The sequence below is a fragment of the Numenius arquata genome, chromosome 7 (genome assembly GCF_964106895.1).
Source record: "Numenius arquata chromosome 7, bNumArq3.hap1.1, whole genome shotgun sequence".
Classification (NCBI taxonomy): Eukaryota; Metazoa; Chordata; class Aves; order Charadriiformes; family Scolopacidae; genus Numenius; species Numenius arquata.
In genome coordinates, this window is record NC_133582.1 from 47,250,070 (window position 1) to 47,269,367 (window position 19,298).

Genomic DNA, 19,298 nt, shown 5'->3' on the forward strand with positions numbered 1-19,298 from the left:
TCCTCCAAAATATTTTTTTTTCCTGTGATACTATGGCCTTTGTTTCTTAAAACTTCTTTTGACCAACTTGCAGCTGAACTTAATGTACTACTTCTTCCCCAAAACTTTATCTCAAGGAAATCTGCAAGAAAGCAGCCAGTTACAATAGTTAACTTACTCTCTTAAAAATGAGAAAGAAATATCTTGTGTTATATATTAAGTACCAGTGAATTGCAGCATCTTTTCATGCTCTCCCCCATTGCTTCCATATTTCTAATCTCCTCCTTGCTGCATTGTGTCTAGTCTAATTTGTAAACTGTTTGAATCAGCAAATATCTGAATGCTTCTCAAGCACTTTCAGCTAGTGAAGTTCTATAAAACAATATGTGAAGACTGTTTACAGAAATAGCTGATCTCTAATAGAATAGTCTTTTATGTTAAACTCATGTACTGCAGTAAGTACAAGAGAACTGTGTATGCAGTAGCTGAGCATGGATGCAATTTAACATTTAATCTCTTTCTCCCTCTGTTTTTTGAAGGCCTGGATATGATGAGTGATCATTAACCTAACTTGAAACCTTAAAATACAGCTGTGATCTGTTTCTGAGTTTCTAATTAATGTTTACACTCACAAAATAGGTATAAACAGGTTCTCTTTCAAGCAAAAGTTAAATTTTTGCCTTCAGAGTAGCCTTAGGGGTACAATCTCTCTCCCAGTGCATGACAAGCAAGCACGACAGCTTGCTTTCACCAGTTTTCATTTCTCCTTTGCCCAGATTAGGCAAGACCACAGTTTAGTGATCACAGTTTGACAGTGCAGTGATAACCTAGCGTGCTTAGTCCATTGGTCATCTGGAATCCTTTTAGTAGTCTCCTTGATTCTAAGTCCATCTTCATGCCCTGTATCAGCAGCCCCTTCAAAACCCATTTTCTGGTATTGTAATATTCCATCCACTCACCCTCACACTGGGAATGCCTATTGTCTGGCTGAAACAACTGTTCCAGAGCTTGATTTGCTGTGACTTCAGAGCTTGGATTTGTAAGTGTAGAAAGCTGAAACTGAAGAACCATTTGTTGTGCCTTGCTATCTGTACAGCCATTTTCCCTTCTCAATGAGAAGATATAAAGGAACAGGTAGGAGTTCACCTCCTTTTCAGACTTTGATCAATTTGACATGAAATCTCTTGACCTCCAGTGTTCACTACAAAGGATCAAGAGACTGCTGAGCTTGCTTTTCATGCACTATTTGAGAGGTCTGTGGTCCTAGTGCTTTATAGTAAGCCTAAGGAAAGTCTGAAAAGCAGTCTAACCCTCGTTATAAGCAGCTGCTCACCTTAACCAGCACAGCTGTTGAGATTCTAGCAGTTAGATGTACCCTTCGCATCAGCTGTAGGACTGATACAATTCCTGCACTTTCTGCCAAAAACCTGGGTTTCTTGAGAGCCTGTTTACACTGATCCCACTGCAGAATTCCATTTCTTGTCATGATACGTTGTGGAGAGCTTGGCTGAGCTGATTGCATTCTAGTTGCTGTCAGATCCTTCCCACTTGTGCAGGCACTAGGTGTATAACCTAACCTAAAGTAGCGGTTCAGAGTCCCACTAGAGTAAGTAAGAGACGGAGATGCATGTTCTGGAAGCCATGGACACTGTTGCTTTAGCCACCAGACAACAATTAAGAGGTCTGCTGTCCTTTGGACTTGGTATTTGGCAGGTGGACTTGACAGGAGTTGACCAGTGATGACAGGCTCTGTTTCAAGGGAAGAACAAGTCTAGTGTGTCATACCTCTTTTTCATTCCCCAGTTATTTCCTTCTCCCCAGTTCCTTGTTTGTCAGTCAGAAATCTGCCCCTTTTCTAACACCAGTTAACAAACTCAAGGACTCGGGGCCAGCTGAAGATAGTTACAGCTCATGGTTTATGTGCTGGGTGGTACTTGCCAATGGAGCGTACTTGGTATGGTGTGCAAATTTCCCATTACAGCATGAGGAACTGTGCAAGGCACCGTTAGCTGGCCAAAACGTACACAATCCTGCAGGAGGGCATCTAAACCTCAGCTGTTGATGTTGAATGTCACCTAGAGCTAAAATAGATCTCCTCTACTAAGATTCTCTTGGTCAGAATTTCTGCTTGTCATCTTCAAGTTGATGAACTTCTGCATCTTTCCTTTCCCTGCCCCCCAGTCTATGTTTCTTATGCTGGTAAAGCTTTTTCCTGTATAAAGGACTTTATTGCCTTATGGGACCTAAACTCACGTACCTTCTGGTAACACTGCCCCCTTCTTTAATGATAACTACCTACTTACTTTTGGGGATGTTTCTAGAAAGTAGTCCTTCAGCATTCAGTTGCTGAATAGTTTTTCCAGGCTTACTGGTAGGTCTTTGTGGCTTACTTAGTTTTACTTTACACTACTATAGCTGTTTTTCCCCAGTTGAGATACCCAGAGACCTGTTTCAAGTTGCTTTCAAATTGGTTCCTGACTTCCACCCTAAGCATTGTTGCTTCCTGCCCCAAGTCTTGTCTGAAAGGCTGCCACAGCCAACACCCTTTGTTGTTTTTCCCATCCATGATGCCAAAGGCAGCTTTATTTTTTTTTTTTTTTATATTGTCTGGACCAAATACTTGGGTCCCAATACTACCTACCCAGTAGGTAGCAGTTTAAAGCATCGTAGCCAAAAAGTTTGTGGAGACGGTCTCTTGTTGTCTGAACCCATTCCCCTAGTGATACCATAAATGAAAGCTTGAGTTCTCACAAATGTCTATGTTCCTGGTATCTGGTTTTACAGGTGTCTCATCATCTTTCAGGTACTTGTGGCAGGTGACAGAGCGTAGGCCAGTAGTGTAGCCGAGGTTTCTGCAAAAACTGACTCATCTGGAAGCATACAGAACACGTTATCTGATGATCTTAAGGGTCTTTTCCAACCTTCCTGATTCTGTGATTCCATCCCTTGTCACCCATTGTGTGAACATACCAATGACTGTCTTTTAAAGATGCAAGACTAGTTGTGTAGCAGTAATCAAAAGAAGTCTGTAAGAAACCCACAGATATGTCCCCTTTCTGCTTTTTCTGAAGTTCCTTTTTGCTGATATTGACAGAAAATAGTGTCACAGAGTCAGATGCCCTGTCTCTCAAACTCCTGCAGTAATCATGGGGAAGGCTGTCCTGCAGTTGTACCACTGTGAAGGCAAAAGTGTCACAAGCAGCACTTGTAAACACTGTAATGTAGCCAATTGTGTTTAAAGTATCCAACCTGGAAAACTTGTGTTGCTGCTTTAGTTACTGGTAATCTGTTTTATGCTCAAAAAGATGAAAAAATATTTAATTAACAACATTGGAACTGACAGAATGAGAAAGGAAACCTCCTGTTTATTCCACTCATTTTTAGCATAAAAGCTGAAATATGTTTACCCCAAATGCAGAAGCAGCTCATCTTGTTTTAGTATCTGCCATTTATGCTAAATTGGTGTATCTAATAAAAATCTAATACTTCTAACCAACATGCAAAGTTAACGTTTAGTATCTCTAACTTCTAACAGCAAAACTAGATGTGCCCCCTAAACCTAAAAGAGCTCCCAAGGCCAAGAAGGTGGAAGCTGTAAACTCTGACTCTGATTCAGAATTCGGCGTTCCAAAGAAGACTGCAGCACCCAAAGGTGAGTTTTGGTGCTCAACACTCACGACTCTGCTCTCGGTTACACAGGCTCACAGTCATTTTTATGAGGAAGCAGAACTGGGGTCTCGAAAACTAGAACCACATTGATTTCTTAGTAAATTAATCACTAATACCACTAGTAGATCACTTGGCCGTGAGCCCTTTCTGTGACAAGGACAATGTACTGACTTGCCTTGACAAACAATGCTTGGACCTTCTATCTGACCTTCACTGTGGGGAACGCTTTTAATAGCTCCCCCCTTTTTTTTTTCATCACTTCTCCTGGCTACTGCTTACTTTGTTTTAGCTTTTTAGGAGGCAGTAAAATTTGGTAGTAACTCTAGTAAGTACCATTTTCTGGTTTTTTAAACCAATTCTATGGTATCGCAGTTGATAGTTGAGGTTAACAGTGAAGTTATGAAATAGTGAAGGTGAATGAATGCTGTGTCATCAGTACAGAAGGTGACTGAGGACTTGTAGTACTTCACAAGTCTAGAGTCACCGATCTACTGAAGTTTGTCCCTGTCCTGAACCAACAGCTTGAATTCCTAGAGTGAATGGTAACTTTGGAAGAAGTATAAAAGATTTAAAACTGAGAAAATAAAATATATTGTATTTTACTGCTGTTATGAAGAAGCTTGAGTTGTAAATTAAATTTGAACTTTATACCATGTAGACATACTACAGTAATTTCACTAGGGCTTTTTTTCAGTTTTATTTAAAAAAAAAAAAAGAAAAGAAAAGAAAAAGAAAACAAAGTTAAATCATATTCTCTCACCTAGGAAAAGGTAGAGGGGCAAAGAAAAGGAAAGCATCCAGTTCAGAAAATGAAGGTGAATACAACCCTGGGAAGAAAACACCTAAATCAACACCAAGCAAGGTCAGTTCCATCTGTGCTCTTTTCTCCTTGTAAAAAGAACCTAATGGATTGCTTTACCTAAAAGGTACATGTTCTTATTATAGGCTGCCAGTATCGTAAGGGGGGTTTAGAAGTTAGACGTTAGAGAAGGTTTCCTTCAACTCTGAATATTAAGAGGGAACAGGCACACAGCATCACAACTGATTTGTCTTTTCTTTTCTAAAGAAATCCAAGAAGGCCGCTTTTGACCAGGATTCTGACGTGGAAATCTTTCAGTCGGGCTTTGCCTCCGAAACTGCCCCAAAGCCACGGACGGGCCGGGCTAGAAAAGAAGTTAAATATTTTGCAGAGTCTGATGAAGATGATGATTTTGATATGTTTAATTAAGTGCCCAAAGAGCACACAAATGTTTTCCAACAACTATCTTGTGTTGTCCTTTTGTCCCTTCTGTCGCAAACTTTTGTACATTTGACTTATTTTATGTGATAATGTAATTGATGGTTTTTATTATTGTGTGTAGGCATTTTAACATTTTGTTCTTACACCTACAGTTTTATGCTCTTTTTTACTCATTGAAATGTCATGTATTTGTCTGACTGGCTTGTAGAGATGTTCTAGACAGCTGTGCTAAAGCACATTTTAATTGTCATGGTTGCAAACAGCAAACCTGCTTTTTGAAATGAAGTTTAAACATTAAAAAATGGAAAACTACTCCGTGTGTGTGTGTGTGTGTGTGTGTGTGTAAAATTTGGACTAGAGAGACTATTTCTACACGGTTGGGGTTTTTTTTTAAAATAAATATATTTTATTCTTTGCCAGGAGACTCCATGGAAAAAGGTAAACAGTATATGAACATAGAAAGCATTGTTAAACAATCTCAATGTACAAACAGAGCCAGTGAAAGTACATCACAGACTTGCTAGAATATATAAAAAAAAATCCACTAGTGCTTTAAATGAAACCTAAGAAACTGACACTTTAAATCCGTTAACCATTCTACCACAGTTTTCGCTCTGCTTCATGGTGATTTAACAAGGCCAAGAAGGCAGATTCTCTCCTTGTGTTTCTGGAAGTCCTGGCTGTACCTCCTTCCCTAGCACCTGGAAGGCTGGATAACCCAGCTCCTTCCCGGCAGTCCGTTCTTAAGGAAATACCCCAGACTCGCCCATTCAGAAGCTGTAAATGGTTCTGCTGGTTATCACCCCATGAAGTTTCCCTAATGGCTTGAGAACGAGTAAACAAAAACATGGTAACACTGAAAAGTGTTTCTGCCTTGGAGGCTATCATTGCTGCAGCAGTGTCGTGTCGCTAGGTCACCTGCCAGGTAAGAAACCACTTCTTTAAATTTTAAAGTGACATTAACAGTGGAACAAATGACATCTGAGTAACTGATCTGGCAGTTAACGCTGATACGGATGTCTTTTCTGCTAGTGCAGGGAATTTTTTTTGTATACTTTTTACAAGGAAGGAGATGCAAATTGAGGGCATCAAAGACAAGTTTTCATCTTAAACTAAATCAAACGGTCCTTTAAACTTCCTTTTCTGGATGTGTACAGTAGTCCGTGTCATATGGTTGGTGTCTTGATCGCTTTAGGTATGAGAGACAAAAGGAAAGCACCAAACATCCAGTATAGAAAGTACAGCCATACATTTGTATGTACAAAGTCATCAGAAATGCAACCAGAATTTAAAGTTTGAGATCTGTCTTGTCACCATGCAATCTTCAATGTTCAGAGGAGAAAACAGAAGCTTAACTATTTTTTTGCATGAAATGGCTGATTTAGAGTTTCAAAAGTTTGCATTTTTCTAGTTTTAAGAGTTTAAACAGCAAGGAGTATATATCGATACATATGAAAATTTCTTGGTCCTTGTTGAGTTTTTATCTATATATATATACATATATAGATATATATTAAGTCCAGAAACTAAGCAGCAGTAAAAAATGTTTGTCTTGCTTTTCATCCCTGTACATAAGGTATTAGGAATGTCTGAAGTAGCTGGAGAATGTCTTATTGCACCATAGGGGATTGGCTGACGCTGCCGTTATCCACTGAACTAGGCGAGATACTGGGACTGTGTTCTGCGGTATTTCCGTTTGAGGTTGGTGTCAGTGGTTCGTGTCCTTCAGAGTTCTCCAACATTTCCTGAATAAGAGGTGGCATGGATCCAGGAATTTCCATTTTCAATGTAATGACACGTTCCGCACCTTTAAAAAGAGAAGAGAAAGTCCCTGCCGTTAGCATGGTTCGGTTTTGTTAGCACCGTCAGTAGTCATTTCACCGCGTGTTAGTTTAACGGATTCGGTGTCTCCTTCTGTACTTCTTCCATACAAAGTCATGTAAGCGAACAACTTAAGAAAAAGGACTTCGATGAGGACTTCTTAACAAATTAATTTACAATTATGACATAGCAACCGGTATTACAATAGCGGTGAATTGGGTGACCCGCTGCTTTTCATAGAAGGAACCAAAATGGCATTAAACGATACTGAAAAAATAAACTAAACCATGATCATGTAGATGTCTTTATAAATTGGAATATTCTTGACAGTTTTGAATCTGTACTGGCTCTGCAAAGACTGTAGAGTGACAAAAACTCTGGCTGACTCGTGTGGAATTGATGAGGTGAATCCTGTAAGAGAACTGCAGCGATGTCACGCGGAACCGTTCTTTCCCCTACGGAAAACTGTGAAATAAGAATCAGAATTTAACAAACTGTTGTTTTACAAAAGAACAAATTCAGGCAAAAGGATACTTTTTTGTGCCGTTGTCTTCTGTAGTTTTCAGGTGTCTTCTCTGGCGCTAATTAACCACAGAAGTACACGGAACCACTAATTCTGGTTACGTCTGACTTGACTGAAGCAAACGCGTCAGTGGGTCTGGGGGAGATGCAGGGGTACACAAAGGAGAGGAGCACAGTCACCTTCCAAGCCACAGCGCGGGGCAGAAGAGGGGTGCGCGGGGCAGAAGAGGGGTGCGCGGGGGCTGCTATGAGCTGATGGTCCACTGCCACTTCCAGAACTGCTGCCCGGCCTCCCCTCTCGGGCTGCACCGTCGAGGGAGAAAGCACGGAGCGGGGAACCCCCCCGACGAAGTGAAAGCGTTCAGCTACACCCGTGCTCCAGAGAATTTACGTGATGGCGCTTGGGCTGCGTGTGTTTGACATCATCAGCCACGTACAAGGCTACACAAAATGCCAAACCACAATTGACCCACGTGTGAGCAGGGGCAGAGTGGATTGGAGGTGCTGAATCTCCAAAATCCCGCATCACATCAGTTCTAAATCCTCAGTACGTCAGACCCCAGTTCAGGGGAGTTTTGGATGCACAAGTTTTCTGCTGTCTGGAAACGCTTTGGTTTTTTGAAAGCCGCTAGTGATACAAAGTACATATTGACCCACAGCCCACGGTAAAGACTAACGAAGGTTTAATTCAGGGTTTTATCTTGATTTAAGATGACTAATAACAAGTTCATGCTAATGATTTGCTAACCTACTTACACCTAAGACGTCATTTTCACTGTAAGTTGCGTGAAGAATGTAGCACCATGTATGTTTAAAGCAGAACCAATTTAAACACGGGCGTTCCGTAAAGAAGAAGGGAAGAGAAAGGTCACAAGGACCTTTCTTAGATATATTAAAAAAATAACAACCCAGGTGTCTGGGCCAGTTCCCTCTGAAACGTACCACTGGCCCTGTGGCTGAATTATTGGGAGACACCGTACCTTTTGCACTGATGCTACGAAGATCTGTGATTTTCATTAAGATCTTTGGGAACATATGAGGCTTGTTGGGTCGTCTCTTTCGGATATAAATCTTCAGTGCTTCAAGCAATGGTTCCTGAAGCTTATCCACTTTCATTGGTTCTTCGAGGTCCTGGCGATCTGTAGGAAAGTATCATATCACTCGTATGATTTTCAATATTATTTTTTTTTTACAAACTCCAAATCACAGAAGCTCCTCCATGTCCTTGATGAGAACTCCATGAGTTTCATCTTTCTCTCCGCTTATGACCCACACACTGTACTTAAGAGTATTCCACAGGAAGAGGATAAACCATGGCTTTCTGAAACTATAGATTCATTTTGCCTCGGTGACTGGAAATGTTTGTCATTTGACTGGTCCGGAACTATCGGTTCGCTCTTGCACCTGCCCCTCCGAGGGGAAAGCGCCTCCCTGCAAACAGTATCTCACAGTTAATTTTGTGTGCGTCACTGGTAAGCTGCCGAGGTGTACAAAGAGATTACAGCTCACGTGCTTTCTGTATCAATACTAAAACTGAGTGAGTTACCGCCAGGTATCAGCAGATGGCAGTGCTAGCTTGGGTGACAACAAACGTCACCCATAAACCAGGAGGCGCCCCTCACCTCTTAATGACATCTCAGAAGCCACCGGTGCTGCTGATGGGTTATGCTTAGAGACACATAAAATCGGAATGATTTTGTACTAAAGGGCCATTGTCCACAAAGACTGACGCGCGTTTTTTAAACATTCTCTGCTAACGCCTGGTTTGTATTTCAACAAAACGGCCCAACTGAACAAGGTGTGTTCCTCCTGCTACTCCAGATTATGCAGAGAACACCTACGTGATTAAAATAACAGAAATTTACAGAGGAATTTGGAAATTATTTGAGATCTTGCTTTTTGTATTTTAAAACCACGATTTTACCCGATTTCACTTGACAACGTCCCTTTCAAGTTGCAATCAGCCCCCTCCAAATCATGCCATCGGTGCCGCTGTGCTAATTTTGAAGTATAACCTACTTTTTTTTCAAAAGAAAGTTATCACCAATGGCTTCTGTGTGGAGGTAACTATCTGCATACGCATAAATTATGAGTGCTGCACAACGGGCATCTTGCCGTAACGAAGGTCATTCATAGAGATACCCATATACTGCTTATAAAAAAATGCAGCAGGATATATCACAGGATCACAGAATCATATCCTATAGTCCTTTATCAGGCAAATAACAGGGTTGGTTACTTGACAGAACGATTCAATTCACTTACAAACGTATCGATAATGAAACCAATAACTATCAGCAGTGGAAAACCAACCTTTAGTGTTAAGCGGTTTACGTAACGTATACAATAGTATTACATACATCTCTATTTTAGATGTATGTTTTAGTACAGGAAAGCAAAACAAGTGAAACATAAATGAAGATCTTATCGTGTCTGTCCTTCTCAATCGCGTCCGGGCCCATGGGGTACGGTACCTCCGCAGATTAAGCAGATGGCACTAAGGAGACCTGTTTCGGTATCATCCATTTCCAAAGGCAGGAGCTGGTTGGCAAACGTGAACACGAGATCCGTCAGCGGGCCAAATCCGGCGTTGTGCATCTGAGTTCGGTTTAGGGTAAGGCCGTCTGAAAAGGTCATGGTGTCCTGTTCTGGTGTGTATCTTGTGCAAATTCTAAGGATCTGTGGGAGGACACACACACACAGAAGAAAAAGAAATCTGAAGAATTCACTCCGTCAGAGGTTTGTTGGGTTTTCTCGGTGCGGTGAATGGCCCACGGAGCTGCACTGCACCGTCACATCAGAACAATCCAAAATCAAACTCCACTTTGTTCGGTTCTAGAAGCACAAAAATTCTCTGGTACAAGATAAATACACTCAACTGACTATAGGTATTTTTTATGACAAATTTAAGAAAAGAAGCTTCCCCCCTAGTTATGAAATAATCAAAACTTCCGTGTAATTCTCACCACTTAGGTCACCATCACCATTATATTCCCATAAACTGCTCTTCAATTAGCGCGCTGTACGCACCTGACCGTAAAACACTATCGCACTGCTGCTCTGAGCCAGCGAGATCATAAAAACCTCTCACCTCTTCGAACACACACATATTCCATTGATCTCAGGGATCAGTTTTGCGTGACAGCGCTTCTCTGGGTTGTGTCTTGGGTAAGGACAAGGTGTCTCTGCGGCACCTCGTGTGAGCGAGCGCGGACACAGCCGAGTTGGAGAAAGAGGCAGAACGGAACTTGCGCTTCGGGGAGCCCTCCCTTCTTCTGCGAGAGCAGGCAGGGGAACACCACGCTGTCACCACAGCCCCTGCCTGAGGGCTCCCCCGAGAGCAGCGCGAAGCCCTCCATCTCCCCGGCAGCTGCAGGTACAGTCTCCAGCGAGCGCTGCTTGCCCTGCCAGCCGGGGAGCTCGCACCCAAGTGGATTATCAGACTTTGAAGCTCCACAGGGCAGCGTGGGGCTGCCGGCAGCCTGGCCAGCAGCCTGAAGAGCTGGCCCAGCTTTTCTTCTTTCATGGTTGTTGTTGCTTCTGTGTGCTGTAAAACTGAACCTCCTCACCAGCCCGCTGAGAGCCTTCCCTGAGGCTCCGCGTCTCCCCCAATCCCAAGCCCGGGGCAGCGCTGGGAAGGGGGCAGACCCTGCCTGCCCAGTGCACAGCTTATCTTCCCACTGCCCGCGGTGTCACTCGCTCCTCTGCAAGCCCAGGCAGCGCTGGGCTTGGCAAGTCTGCTTGTATGGCGACAGCCACCCAGCACTGACCCCAGATGAAAGCGCATTGGAGGGGAGGATGGGGATTCACACCTCTAACTGGGCACACAGGAATGCAAACCACATGAATAAAACACCGAGGACGCTCCGCGTTTTGTTAGAAGACACCTGTGGGGCAGCTGCTGCGTCAGGAGGGCTGTCACAGCGGAGGTGGCAGCACGGCCAGAGAGAGCGAGCGCGGGAACACTTTCACCTCTCGGAGCCAAGCCGGGATGTGACTCTGTACGGCACGGGCTCATTTGTACAGCTGCTATTAATGACCACCGCCTTAAGGATCAAATAAAAGAGATGTCCATCATGTTGAGATATTTCTATTTTATATATATATGCCAATGCTTAATGTTTAAAATAATCAGAGGTGGGAGAAGGCTTATCACTAAACTAAACCAAACTAAACCAAAACTTTACACAAGCCTAGCTGATTAGCTGAGCAAAGACTACAGCTGTGTTTTTTCAGGGCTTGACTGTATTTATTTCCCATACAGCCATCCTACTTGGTTTTAAAGATTCAACACAAAAGATTTACACGAATGTAAGTGAGCACAGGGAGAATTTTAATTATTCCTATAGCTGCCGAAGCTCTGAGTCAGAGGCCCCAGCACTTGGCAGCTGACCAGTCTGGGCTTGGTTCTCCCGCTTTCATCCTTGCCTGGCAACGCTGCTCCAAATAAGCAGGGAGGAGAACGAGGAGGACATGGCATGTAAGAGACCTACAGGGAAGCTTTTATTTCTCTTCTTAAATTCCTTGGTAAGAGAGGGCGTATTTCTGCAGAAGGCTCTTCAACTATTTTCTATCTCAGCAATAATCTTATCTCACATTGTGGGTATACATTGAAGCACGGAGACTCTCCGTGGTTGGACAGGCACGTTTCACGTCGTTCCCCTACCCCTGAATTAGAATAAGCTCTTGAAATTACTTGAATCAATGCATGGCACTCAAATTCTTCACTGTCCACAAATTCCCCACTAATAGAAGTGATCTTAAAAGGCTGCTGGTAACTCCAAAGGTTTTATGTAACAGCCAAAGTGTATTTCAGGATTATTAGCAGAAATTAACATTACAAAGCATGGCACCCTGTCAATAAGAGACAGCACGTTTACCATATTCTGCACTGCCAGTAACCACCGGCAGTTCTCTCCCCTCAAGTTCACTGTTGGTTATCCTTTTAAATCTTTAAAAGCATTGTATAGAAAGGAGAAGAAACATGCAGAGTTTGTTGTTTTCAAGAAAAGCAAGGTTTGAAAACTTGGCATATTTATTGAGAAACCCAAGAGCGACTTGGTTTACTTCTCCAATGGCATGCAAGAGAAACTGGAGCGCAGCTCTTCCCACAGTAGCTGCCTTCCAGCAAGAGTGTGTGGCCTGTGATGATCAGGTATCCCACTTTTGGAGGAACAAGGCTCTGTATTTCTCAAGTGGTACTGATTTTCCCTTAGCTCAGCTGGGGAGAAAGGCAGTCCCTTTTACTCTGGTGCTATTTTAATTGATAAGCCTTAGCAATGAGAGTTCCTTCCTCCGTACCCTCAGGACTCCCAACCCAGCAAATTACTGGAACAGGACTTGGAGCTAAACGGGGAAATGCCGTGGTGTTTCCCAAAGGCTGCCCGCAGCCTCCCTGGCAGCTGCCCAAGCAGGGGTGGCAGACACGGTTCCTCCATATCCTCCCTCCGAGAGCAAGTCTGGAGACCAGCTGCCATAACCATGCTGCCCGGAGGCTCCCAGCCCAGAGGGACTAGGGTGCCCTGGAGTAATCATCCCAAAAAACCCAGGGGCTGAACATGCTCCTCCCTCCATACAACAGGCTGCTGGTTCCCTCGCCGAGAAGCTCTCCATGCTCACCCGTGGGTACCACAAGTCCCTCTCCCTTTGGGGGTGTGGGCTGGGGCTGCTCAGCAAAGACCTATCAGATCACCGTCCCCCAGGGCTAACGCAGAGGAAGAATTCCATGTCGGATCCTCATCGGGAATGAATTTGGGGTTGGGTTACTCAGCCTAGAGCCCCCGTGGGCACGCACGGACAGAGACCTGCAGGGGTCTTGCAAAATTTATATATAAATATATATAATATATATATATAATTAAAACATAAATTTCCCATGGAGTTTAGCTGCTTCCAGGCTTAGACAGCGAGTAGAGCAGCTTTTTGCAAAAGGCAGACTTCAGGCTTTCACACCTAAGCGCTGCCCCGGCCGTCAACTGGAGGAGCCTGCGGGGCCTCTGCTGGGCACGGGCACAGCTGAAGCTCAACCACGTGTTTCTGCAGTGACCGCACCGAGCTTCACTGCAGCAATCGGGTCTCAGGTTTCTCCTGCATTCCTTCGACATTATCCCACAACACGCTGTTATTAAACTCCGAGGCAGATCATTTGAAATGTTGGGTTTTGGGTTTTTTTTTGTTTTGGTTTCGTTTGGTTTTTTTTAAAAAAAAATTTGTATCCTTCATCAAGACCTGCAAAACGCCGTGGATATTGCTGATTCGCTGCTAACCCTTTCTCGGGCAAACTTCCAGTGTCAAAGTGAAGCTGATTTCAAGCTCATATTCACTGCAGAACATATGGGAAATGTCAGCACTTCAAAATAAGAAATCACGGTATCTTTCTCCGGTTTAAACTGAACCGCTGTCTAGAAGACATCCTCCTAATGTCCTCAACGTTGTTTAGATTTTGTAACCAAGCCAAGTATTTTAGTTGTCACTCTGCTCTTAAATGCCACTTGCAGCCATAAATAAGGTTCTTGCCCATGATTAAAGGACTCTTTGTTTCAAGGAATATTTATATCTTAAAGCATCTGGGGTTCCTATGAGCCAGCTACAATGTGCAAAGCAAAAACCCCACAGGTCACACAAAACCAGAACCGACCAGAAAGTTGCATTTACAAAATTGTTGCTACCATAAAATTGTTACTCATTTTAAACAAGATTAGTTAAAGCAAGCTTTTTTTAAAGAAATCCTGTCGTTAGACGCTGGCTGCCTCAGTCGGCTGGGATGGTTCCCGCGAGGTGAAACCCAAGCAGGTGACTCTGAAACAACGAGCAAACCTCCATGGCGCTGCCATACCCCACCAGCACGGGTTCCACACACACACAAACGCCTTCCTACCATGAACACACAGGGGGTTACAACAGTAAGCAAAAGTGACATTATTAAGGATTAGGGCTCAAGGACTTCTCAGGTTTTGATCCAGGCCGGACTCCAGGCTCTTTCCACATTCGTTTTGCCAGAGCTCGGCGAGGCTGGGGATGCGTGAGGGCTGCTGGGCCAGCCTACCAGCAGACAGAAGCACTCGCTTTTACGAGGGTTACTGACTGAATTTTAGTAATATTTATCCCTGAAACTTTTGGCACCAGAGCAGATACAAATTCCACCAGCTCCAATCGGTGCCTTCAGCTGCCTTGCGAGGCTTGATGTTATTTCCCTTCCAGAGATTTTGCTTGTTTGTATATAAAACAATTCTTTGGCCTATACCCAATGGAGTTTACTGAGCTCGTAGCACCATTTCCTTGGTCAGCCTGCCGGGGGGGTTGAGCATCCACAGCTGCAGGAGCCAACTGAGCAGAGCCCTCAGCAGGCTCCATAAGACTCCCCACAGCCCAGAGATGGTGCTTCTGGGTGGGTGGGCAGTGAACTGGGGTTCTGCTGGTGGGGGGAGCCCAGGCACCCCACCTGGCCAGGGCTGGGAGCCCCACGCTGTCCCTCCCACGTGCCATGGCTCTGGGGACATGTCCAGGGGACCGCAGGGCAGCGGGACGGTGAGTGCAGAGTGGCCAGGCTTGTCCCCACGCTCGGCAGCGCTCACACAGCAGACCACAGGCAGGCACCGGCAGAAGGAAGGGAAATGGTGCTCACCCCGTGTCTTGAGGTACGAAATAAATCGTTCGAAACACTCCTCATAATTAGGAGAACTAGCTCGTTGGGGGCAGGGAATATGTGCTATTAAAACACTGCTTCAAGTGCTGAAGTTTAGCTTAAATAGAGACACAGAGCTGCTCCGCAGTTCTGATGATGTGCGGGTGATGTGGGTTTAATGGATATGAGCATTTCACTACACATTACTGTGCTCGTGGTAATTAGCCCTTTTCCCTTTTAAGCAGCAAGTAAAATAGCCACATAAAGCTTGTGTAAATGCCGCACAGGAAAGTCAGGACTCTTCATGTCAACCACGTCTTATCTGCTCCCGTTCTTGAAAAAGCCTCAGCTCCTCCCTGCTACAGATGTGTGGCACTCGCTACACCCTGCTAGCTCGGAACCGTCCCCTTCCCCGGCTTCGTGAAAAACAAAAAAGAGAATGAGCAGGTGATCAGTGAAGTTTATAACTTGAGCTTGAAGGTTGCCACATGGCCGCAAAGTAACAGTGGTGAACTGTATTAAAGAATCAACCCTTTCTATCCATTAATTAGTTGAAATAAAGTCACCATTTACCACCTGCTTCATTATTCTTTTTCTCATCTGGCAAGTAGGCTTTTATTTAGTCACTTTGATCAAAGGCTGTGAAGTGCCTTTATCTGGGCACTTCAGATAAAAACCGCTAGCAGAAAGGCTACCCCTAAATACTTGATATTATCCAGCCGGTGTTGGTGACACAAGCGGTGAGCGGGGCTGCCGGGGGGACCCTGTGCCACAGGGGGTGTGCAGGCTCCCGGGGTAAACTCCCACTACCCACCCCAGCAAAAAGCACCAGGAGCTCGCAGAATCCCAAGCAATTACAGAATTAGGGTATGTCTTTTTCCAGCAGCTAAGGAGCCAGGGCATGGCAGTAACAAACAGGGGGTGGCAGCTTAAGGGCTGAAGTTTTAGGGGTAAAGAGTTTGGACGCGCAGATTCCTGCTAAATCCTGACTCCTCCCGACCATTTTTGGGTAGTTTCTGTATTAACCATTTGTTACTGGTTACAGCAGCAAAGCACAAAGCGGTTCCCGTCCCATACATCTGACAGAATATACTTGAGGCAACACCACAGTTTATTGATGACTGAATGCCTGAGGGCAAGGGGAACGTAAGTGTGTCTTATCAGGACAGGGCTGGTGACGACAGGCGTGCAATTGGTAACGAATGGCCCTGCCCCGTGGAGGGACCACACACAGAAACGATGAGATGGTCAGGTCTGACTGAGCGACTGGACGAAAGGGACAGAGAGGTGAATCTCGAGCACAACAGGGCAACCTCAACCTTCCCTTTTCTTATACACCAGAGAACGATATCCCTTCCCTTCTCCCACCCCCTCTTCCTCCTTCATCAGTGTCCTCTAGATGCGATTCTTCAAAACAGCTTTTGATAAAACAGGAGGAAAAGGTCACAGCAGTTAACGTCCTCCTCAGTATGATCCTGTTTGAAGCAATGCACTTTTAGAAATTCCAAGATTAATTACTTCAACTTCAAATTCCCTAGTTTCAGCTCCTGTGTCGTGCCAAAAATGTATCTACATATATCTATCCATCCCATAATGGGCTTCTCAGCCATGCTTGGCTCAGTGATGACCTCAAGGTTTGTACTCAGAAGAAAACATTTAAAATATGTTTAAAACACGTTGAAATACTGTTTTACTGGAAGTTATTGCTACGGCCAAGAATAAGAAGCGTATTTGCAACTAAAAGCCTGGAGACCTCTGAGGTCTTGATAAAGAAATGCTGAGATCCCAGAGGGTTCCTCTGAAGGTCAGCATGACAGAAACAACCGGAGACAAAGGGAGGGAAGACAGCTTGCCTTGACATAGAGACAAGGTCTGGAGAAAAACTCCAAGCCCATCTGCACAGTTCCTTGCTGCAGGTTGTATCTTTGCCTATTTAAAATTAAATGACATTTAGCTAAAATCTGCACAGAGTCCCTTACAGAGCCCACCTTCCCAGGTGCCTGCAGCACTGGTGAAAGCAGGGGGATCTGCATGGCCAGAGGCTCGCGCCTGCTGGGCTCCAGGCACAGCACAACCTACAAAACCTCTACAACCTGCAAAAACCTCACTCTAAAGATTTGTATCTTGTTCCTCAAATCACCTCATGACCACAGGTACACCACGTTCCTAAAACATCATACAGCAGACAGTCTTTCTAAGTACCCTTCATACAGAGCATTACGTTTTGGAAGGAGGAGGAAGGAGGAAAGAAAGAGAATCAGATCTCTCTTCTGTGTTAACAATAAGGAAATTTTTCCCAAGTTGCACATATTTCAAGCTAGTGCCACAATACCAAAACGTGCCCTTCTTGCAACTATACTGAAATCCACAAACTGTAAGGACTTGTTTTGAAAAACACGCTCATCCCATATAACACGTCTGCAGACACGCCAGGGTCTACTTCTGACTGTACCAGCCTATACAGTGAGTTCAATTTTGCAACCATAAGGCCAGGACAGTATTTGACCCCCTCTCCCTGTCGATTACAGTAAAAAGAGCAATAGAAAATACATCAGGGGCATAACAATGATGTTAAAAATACATACCAATATATCCAGGCAGGCTGCTTTAAGTAGAGTTATCTGGTCTGCAATGGTCAAACTTGTAAAGCCTGGCAATCGCTTTGCAAATTCCACTATTTTAATAATGCACTTTGTTGCAAGTTCGCTGAATTTGTCCCAAAGCCCGAGGTCCAGTCGAACCCGATGATCTGCGCTGGAGTTCTGGAAAGACAGAGAGAGGTACCATAAATCAACAACGTCCCTTTCAGTAAATGGTTTTTCAAGGCAAAGAAACAACAACTGAGTATTCCTTCCAGAAGTACTTTCTATTAACATTCCAGGCATTTTCTGCAGCTTGCTGTTGGGATGATGCTGGTTTATAACTTGGATTAATCGCCTGAAAATTCCTTGGATATTTCTCCGCTACTTACGATTGCAGAGGCCATCTGTACAAGGAATACAAATGAACTTAAACATTTCCAAATGCCACTATCATTATTCTTCCTTGCCATTATATAATAAGTGCATTGAGAGAGACAATTTACAGTTGTACCCCAGAAAATATAAATGAACAGTGGAACAAGAATACCGGGTCCTCATCTGGAAAAAGCAGCACCATATTTGGAACATCGTTTCACATACTTAAGGTCTTAGCAAATTAGTTCTAGTTAATTTATCTGCTCTGTGGCTCTGCAAGAGTTTTACAGCTTTCTCAAGCTACAGTCTCCCATGAATTAAAGAGCAATTCTTTACACGACGTTAAGAAAAACACCATGTGCACTGATGAATGCTATATGTTCATTTGACGGTGCATCCAACATATACCCTACTGTTTGAGGTGTTACAAGGACATCCCAGATGCATCCTTCAAAGACTGTTTCCATACATTCATGTATCTTAATCGAAAAGGCTGTAATTTGCTAGGATTACACATTTGTGTCAAGTTTGTGATTAAACTCATGTTTTCATACATTCAGAATAACCACTTAACCCTTGAAAAAGTTAAATGTGTCAGTCAAGAACCAGCTGACTCAAAAGTTACTGTGATCTCTGACGCTAGCCCAACAAAAGACGGGGGCATGGGGAACCTGGTAAGCTGTTTCCAACCCACCCGTGATGCCCATGGGGTGATGAGAAATGGATAACAACAGAGCTCTAAAACACCCGAGACCCCTCTTCTCCTTCCCCAGCACACGGCATCTTCCCATTCTGCCAGCGTTGCATCCGATGCTGTGTGCGATGCAGCCAGCGTGATGGTCCCCCTGACTATCTCCTGAACCACCAGGTTTGGTGAGTGTCGCAGCTGCCTTTGGCATCTGGGCGATCTCTTCATTGCAACAGGAATTTTACCTGTAGAAATACGCTGGTAATGAACTTGCCCGAGGTGCTGAGCTGCAACAATGGAAAACCAAAGGCAGAGTTTCTCTCTTCCACACCTCATCTGAGCTTGTTGACTAACCAAGAAAGAGAAAGGCATCTCCAAAAAAAGGCCCACCCACCCCAGTTAGGTACCAAAGGCAGGTAAGGGAAAATCCCCTCAGATGGCAGCTTTCTCCCCAGCTGCAGAGGAAGCCAGTGTGGTTAGCTGCCTTAGTCTTAGCTAGTTGAAGTTAAAATGCTAAATTAACTTTAAAATTAAAGTTAAATGAGAGGGGCCTCAACCTAAAAGCCTAACAGACATGGCAGATAAATAGCCATCAAAACGTATTTGGTTTACATAGGTTGCACTTCCTTGAAGGAAACATCTCTAGTGACTCTGCCACCATTGCTGCTGATGGTGAGGACATCCACCTCCTTGCAAACCTCTGAAGCCACCAGCTTTCTTCAGTTCACAGGAAGGACACAGGGCCTGAAGAGGTCGACAAGGGGATGTGGGGTGAGCACAGCGTGGCTGTGATGCTCT

General features: G+C 44.2%; 2 protein-coding genes across 5 annotated transcripts in view; one reads left to right on the forward strand and one right to left on the reverse strand.

Annotated features, from left to right (window-relative positions):
• Nucleotides 1-5,305, forward strand: part of TOP2B (DNA topoisomerase II beta) — a 65,143-nt gene extending 59,838 nt beyond the window's left edge. The window contains exons 34-36 of the mRNA XM_074150884.1: nt 3,515-3,631; nt 4,413-4,510; nt 4,715-5,305. Of these exons, the coding sequence (XP_074006985.1) occupies nt 3,515-3,631; nt 4,413-4,510; nt 4,715-4,876 (377 nt within the window). The 3' untranslated portion in view covers nt 4,877-5,305. The remainder of the gene's footprint in view (nt 1-3,514; nt 3,632-4,412; nt 4,511-4,714) is intronic.
• Nucleotides 5,306-6,498: 1,193 nt separating this feature from the next.
• Nucleotides 6,499-19,298, reverse strand: part of RARB (retinoic acid receptor beta) — a 191,404-nt gene continuing 178,604 nt past the window's right edge. For 3 of the 4 annotated variants that reach the window (XM_074150291.1, XM_074150292.1, XM_074150293.1), the window contains 4 exons: nt 17,441-17,617; nt 9,706-9,910; nt 8,212-8,370; nt 6,499-6,695 (listed from right to left, as the gene is read on the reverse strand). In XM_074150291.1, the coding sequence (XP_074006392.1) occupies nt 6,499-6,695; nt 8,212-8,370; nt 9,706-9,910; nt 17,441-17,617 (738 nt within the window). The remainder of the gene's footprint in view (nt 6,696-8,211; nt 8,371-9,705; nt 9,911-17,440; nt 17,618-19,298) is intronic. The other variant, XM_074150294.1, reaches the window with a different exon arrangement.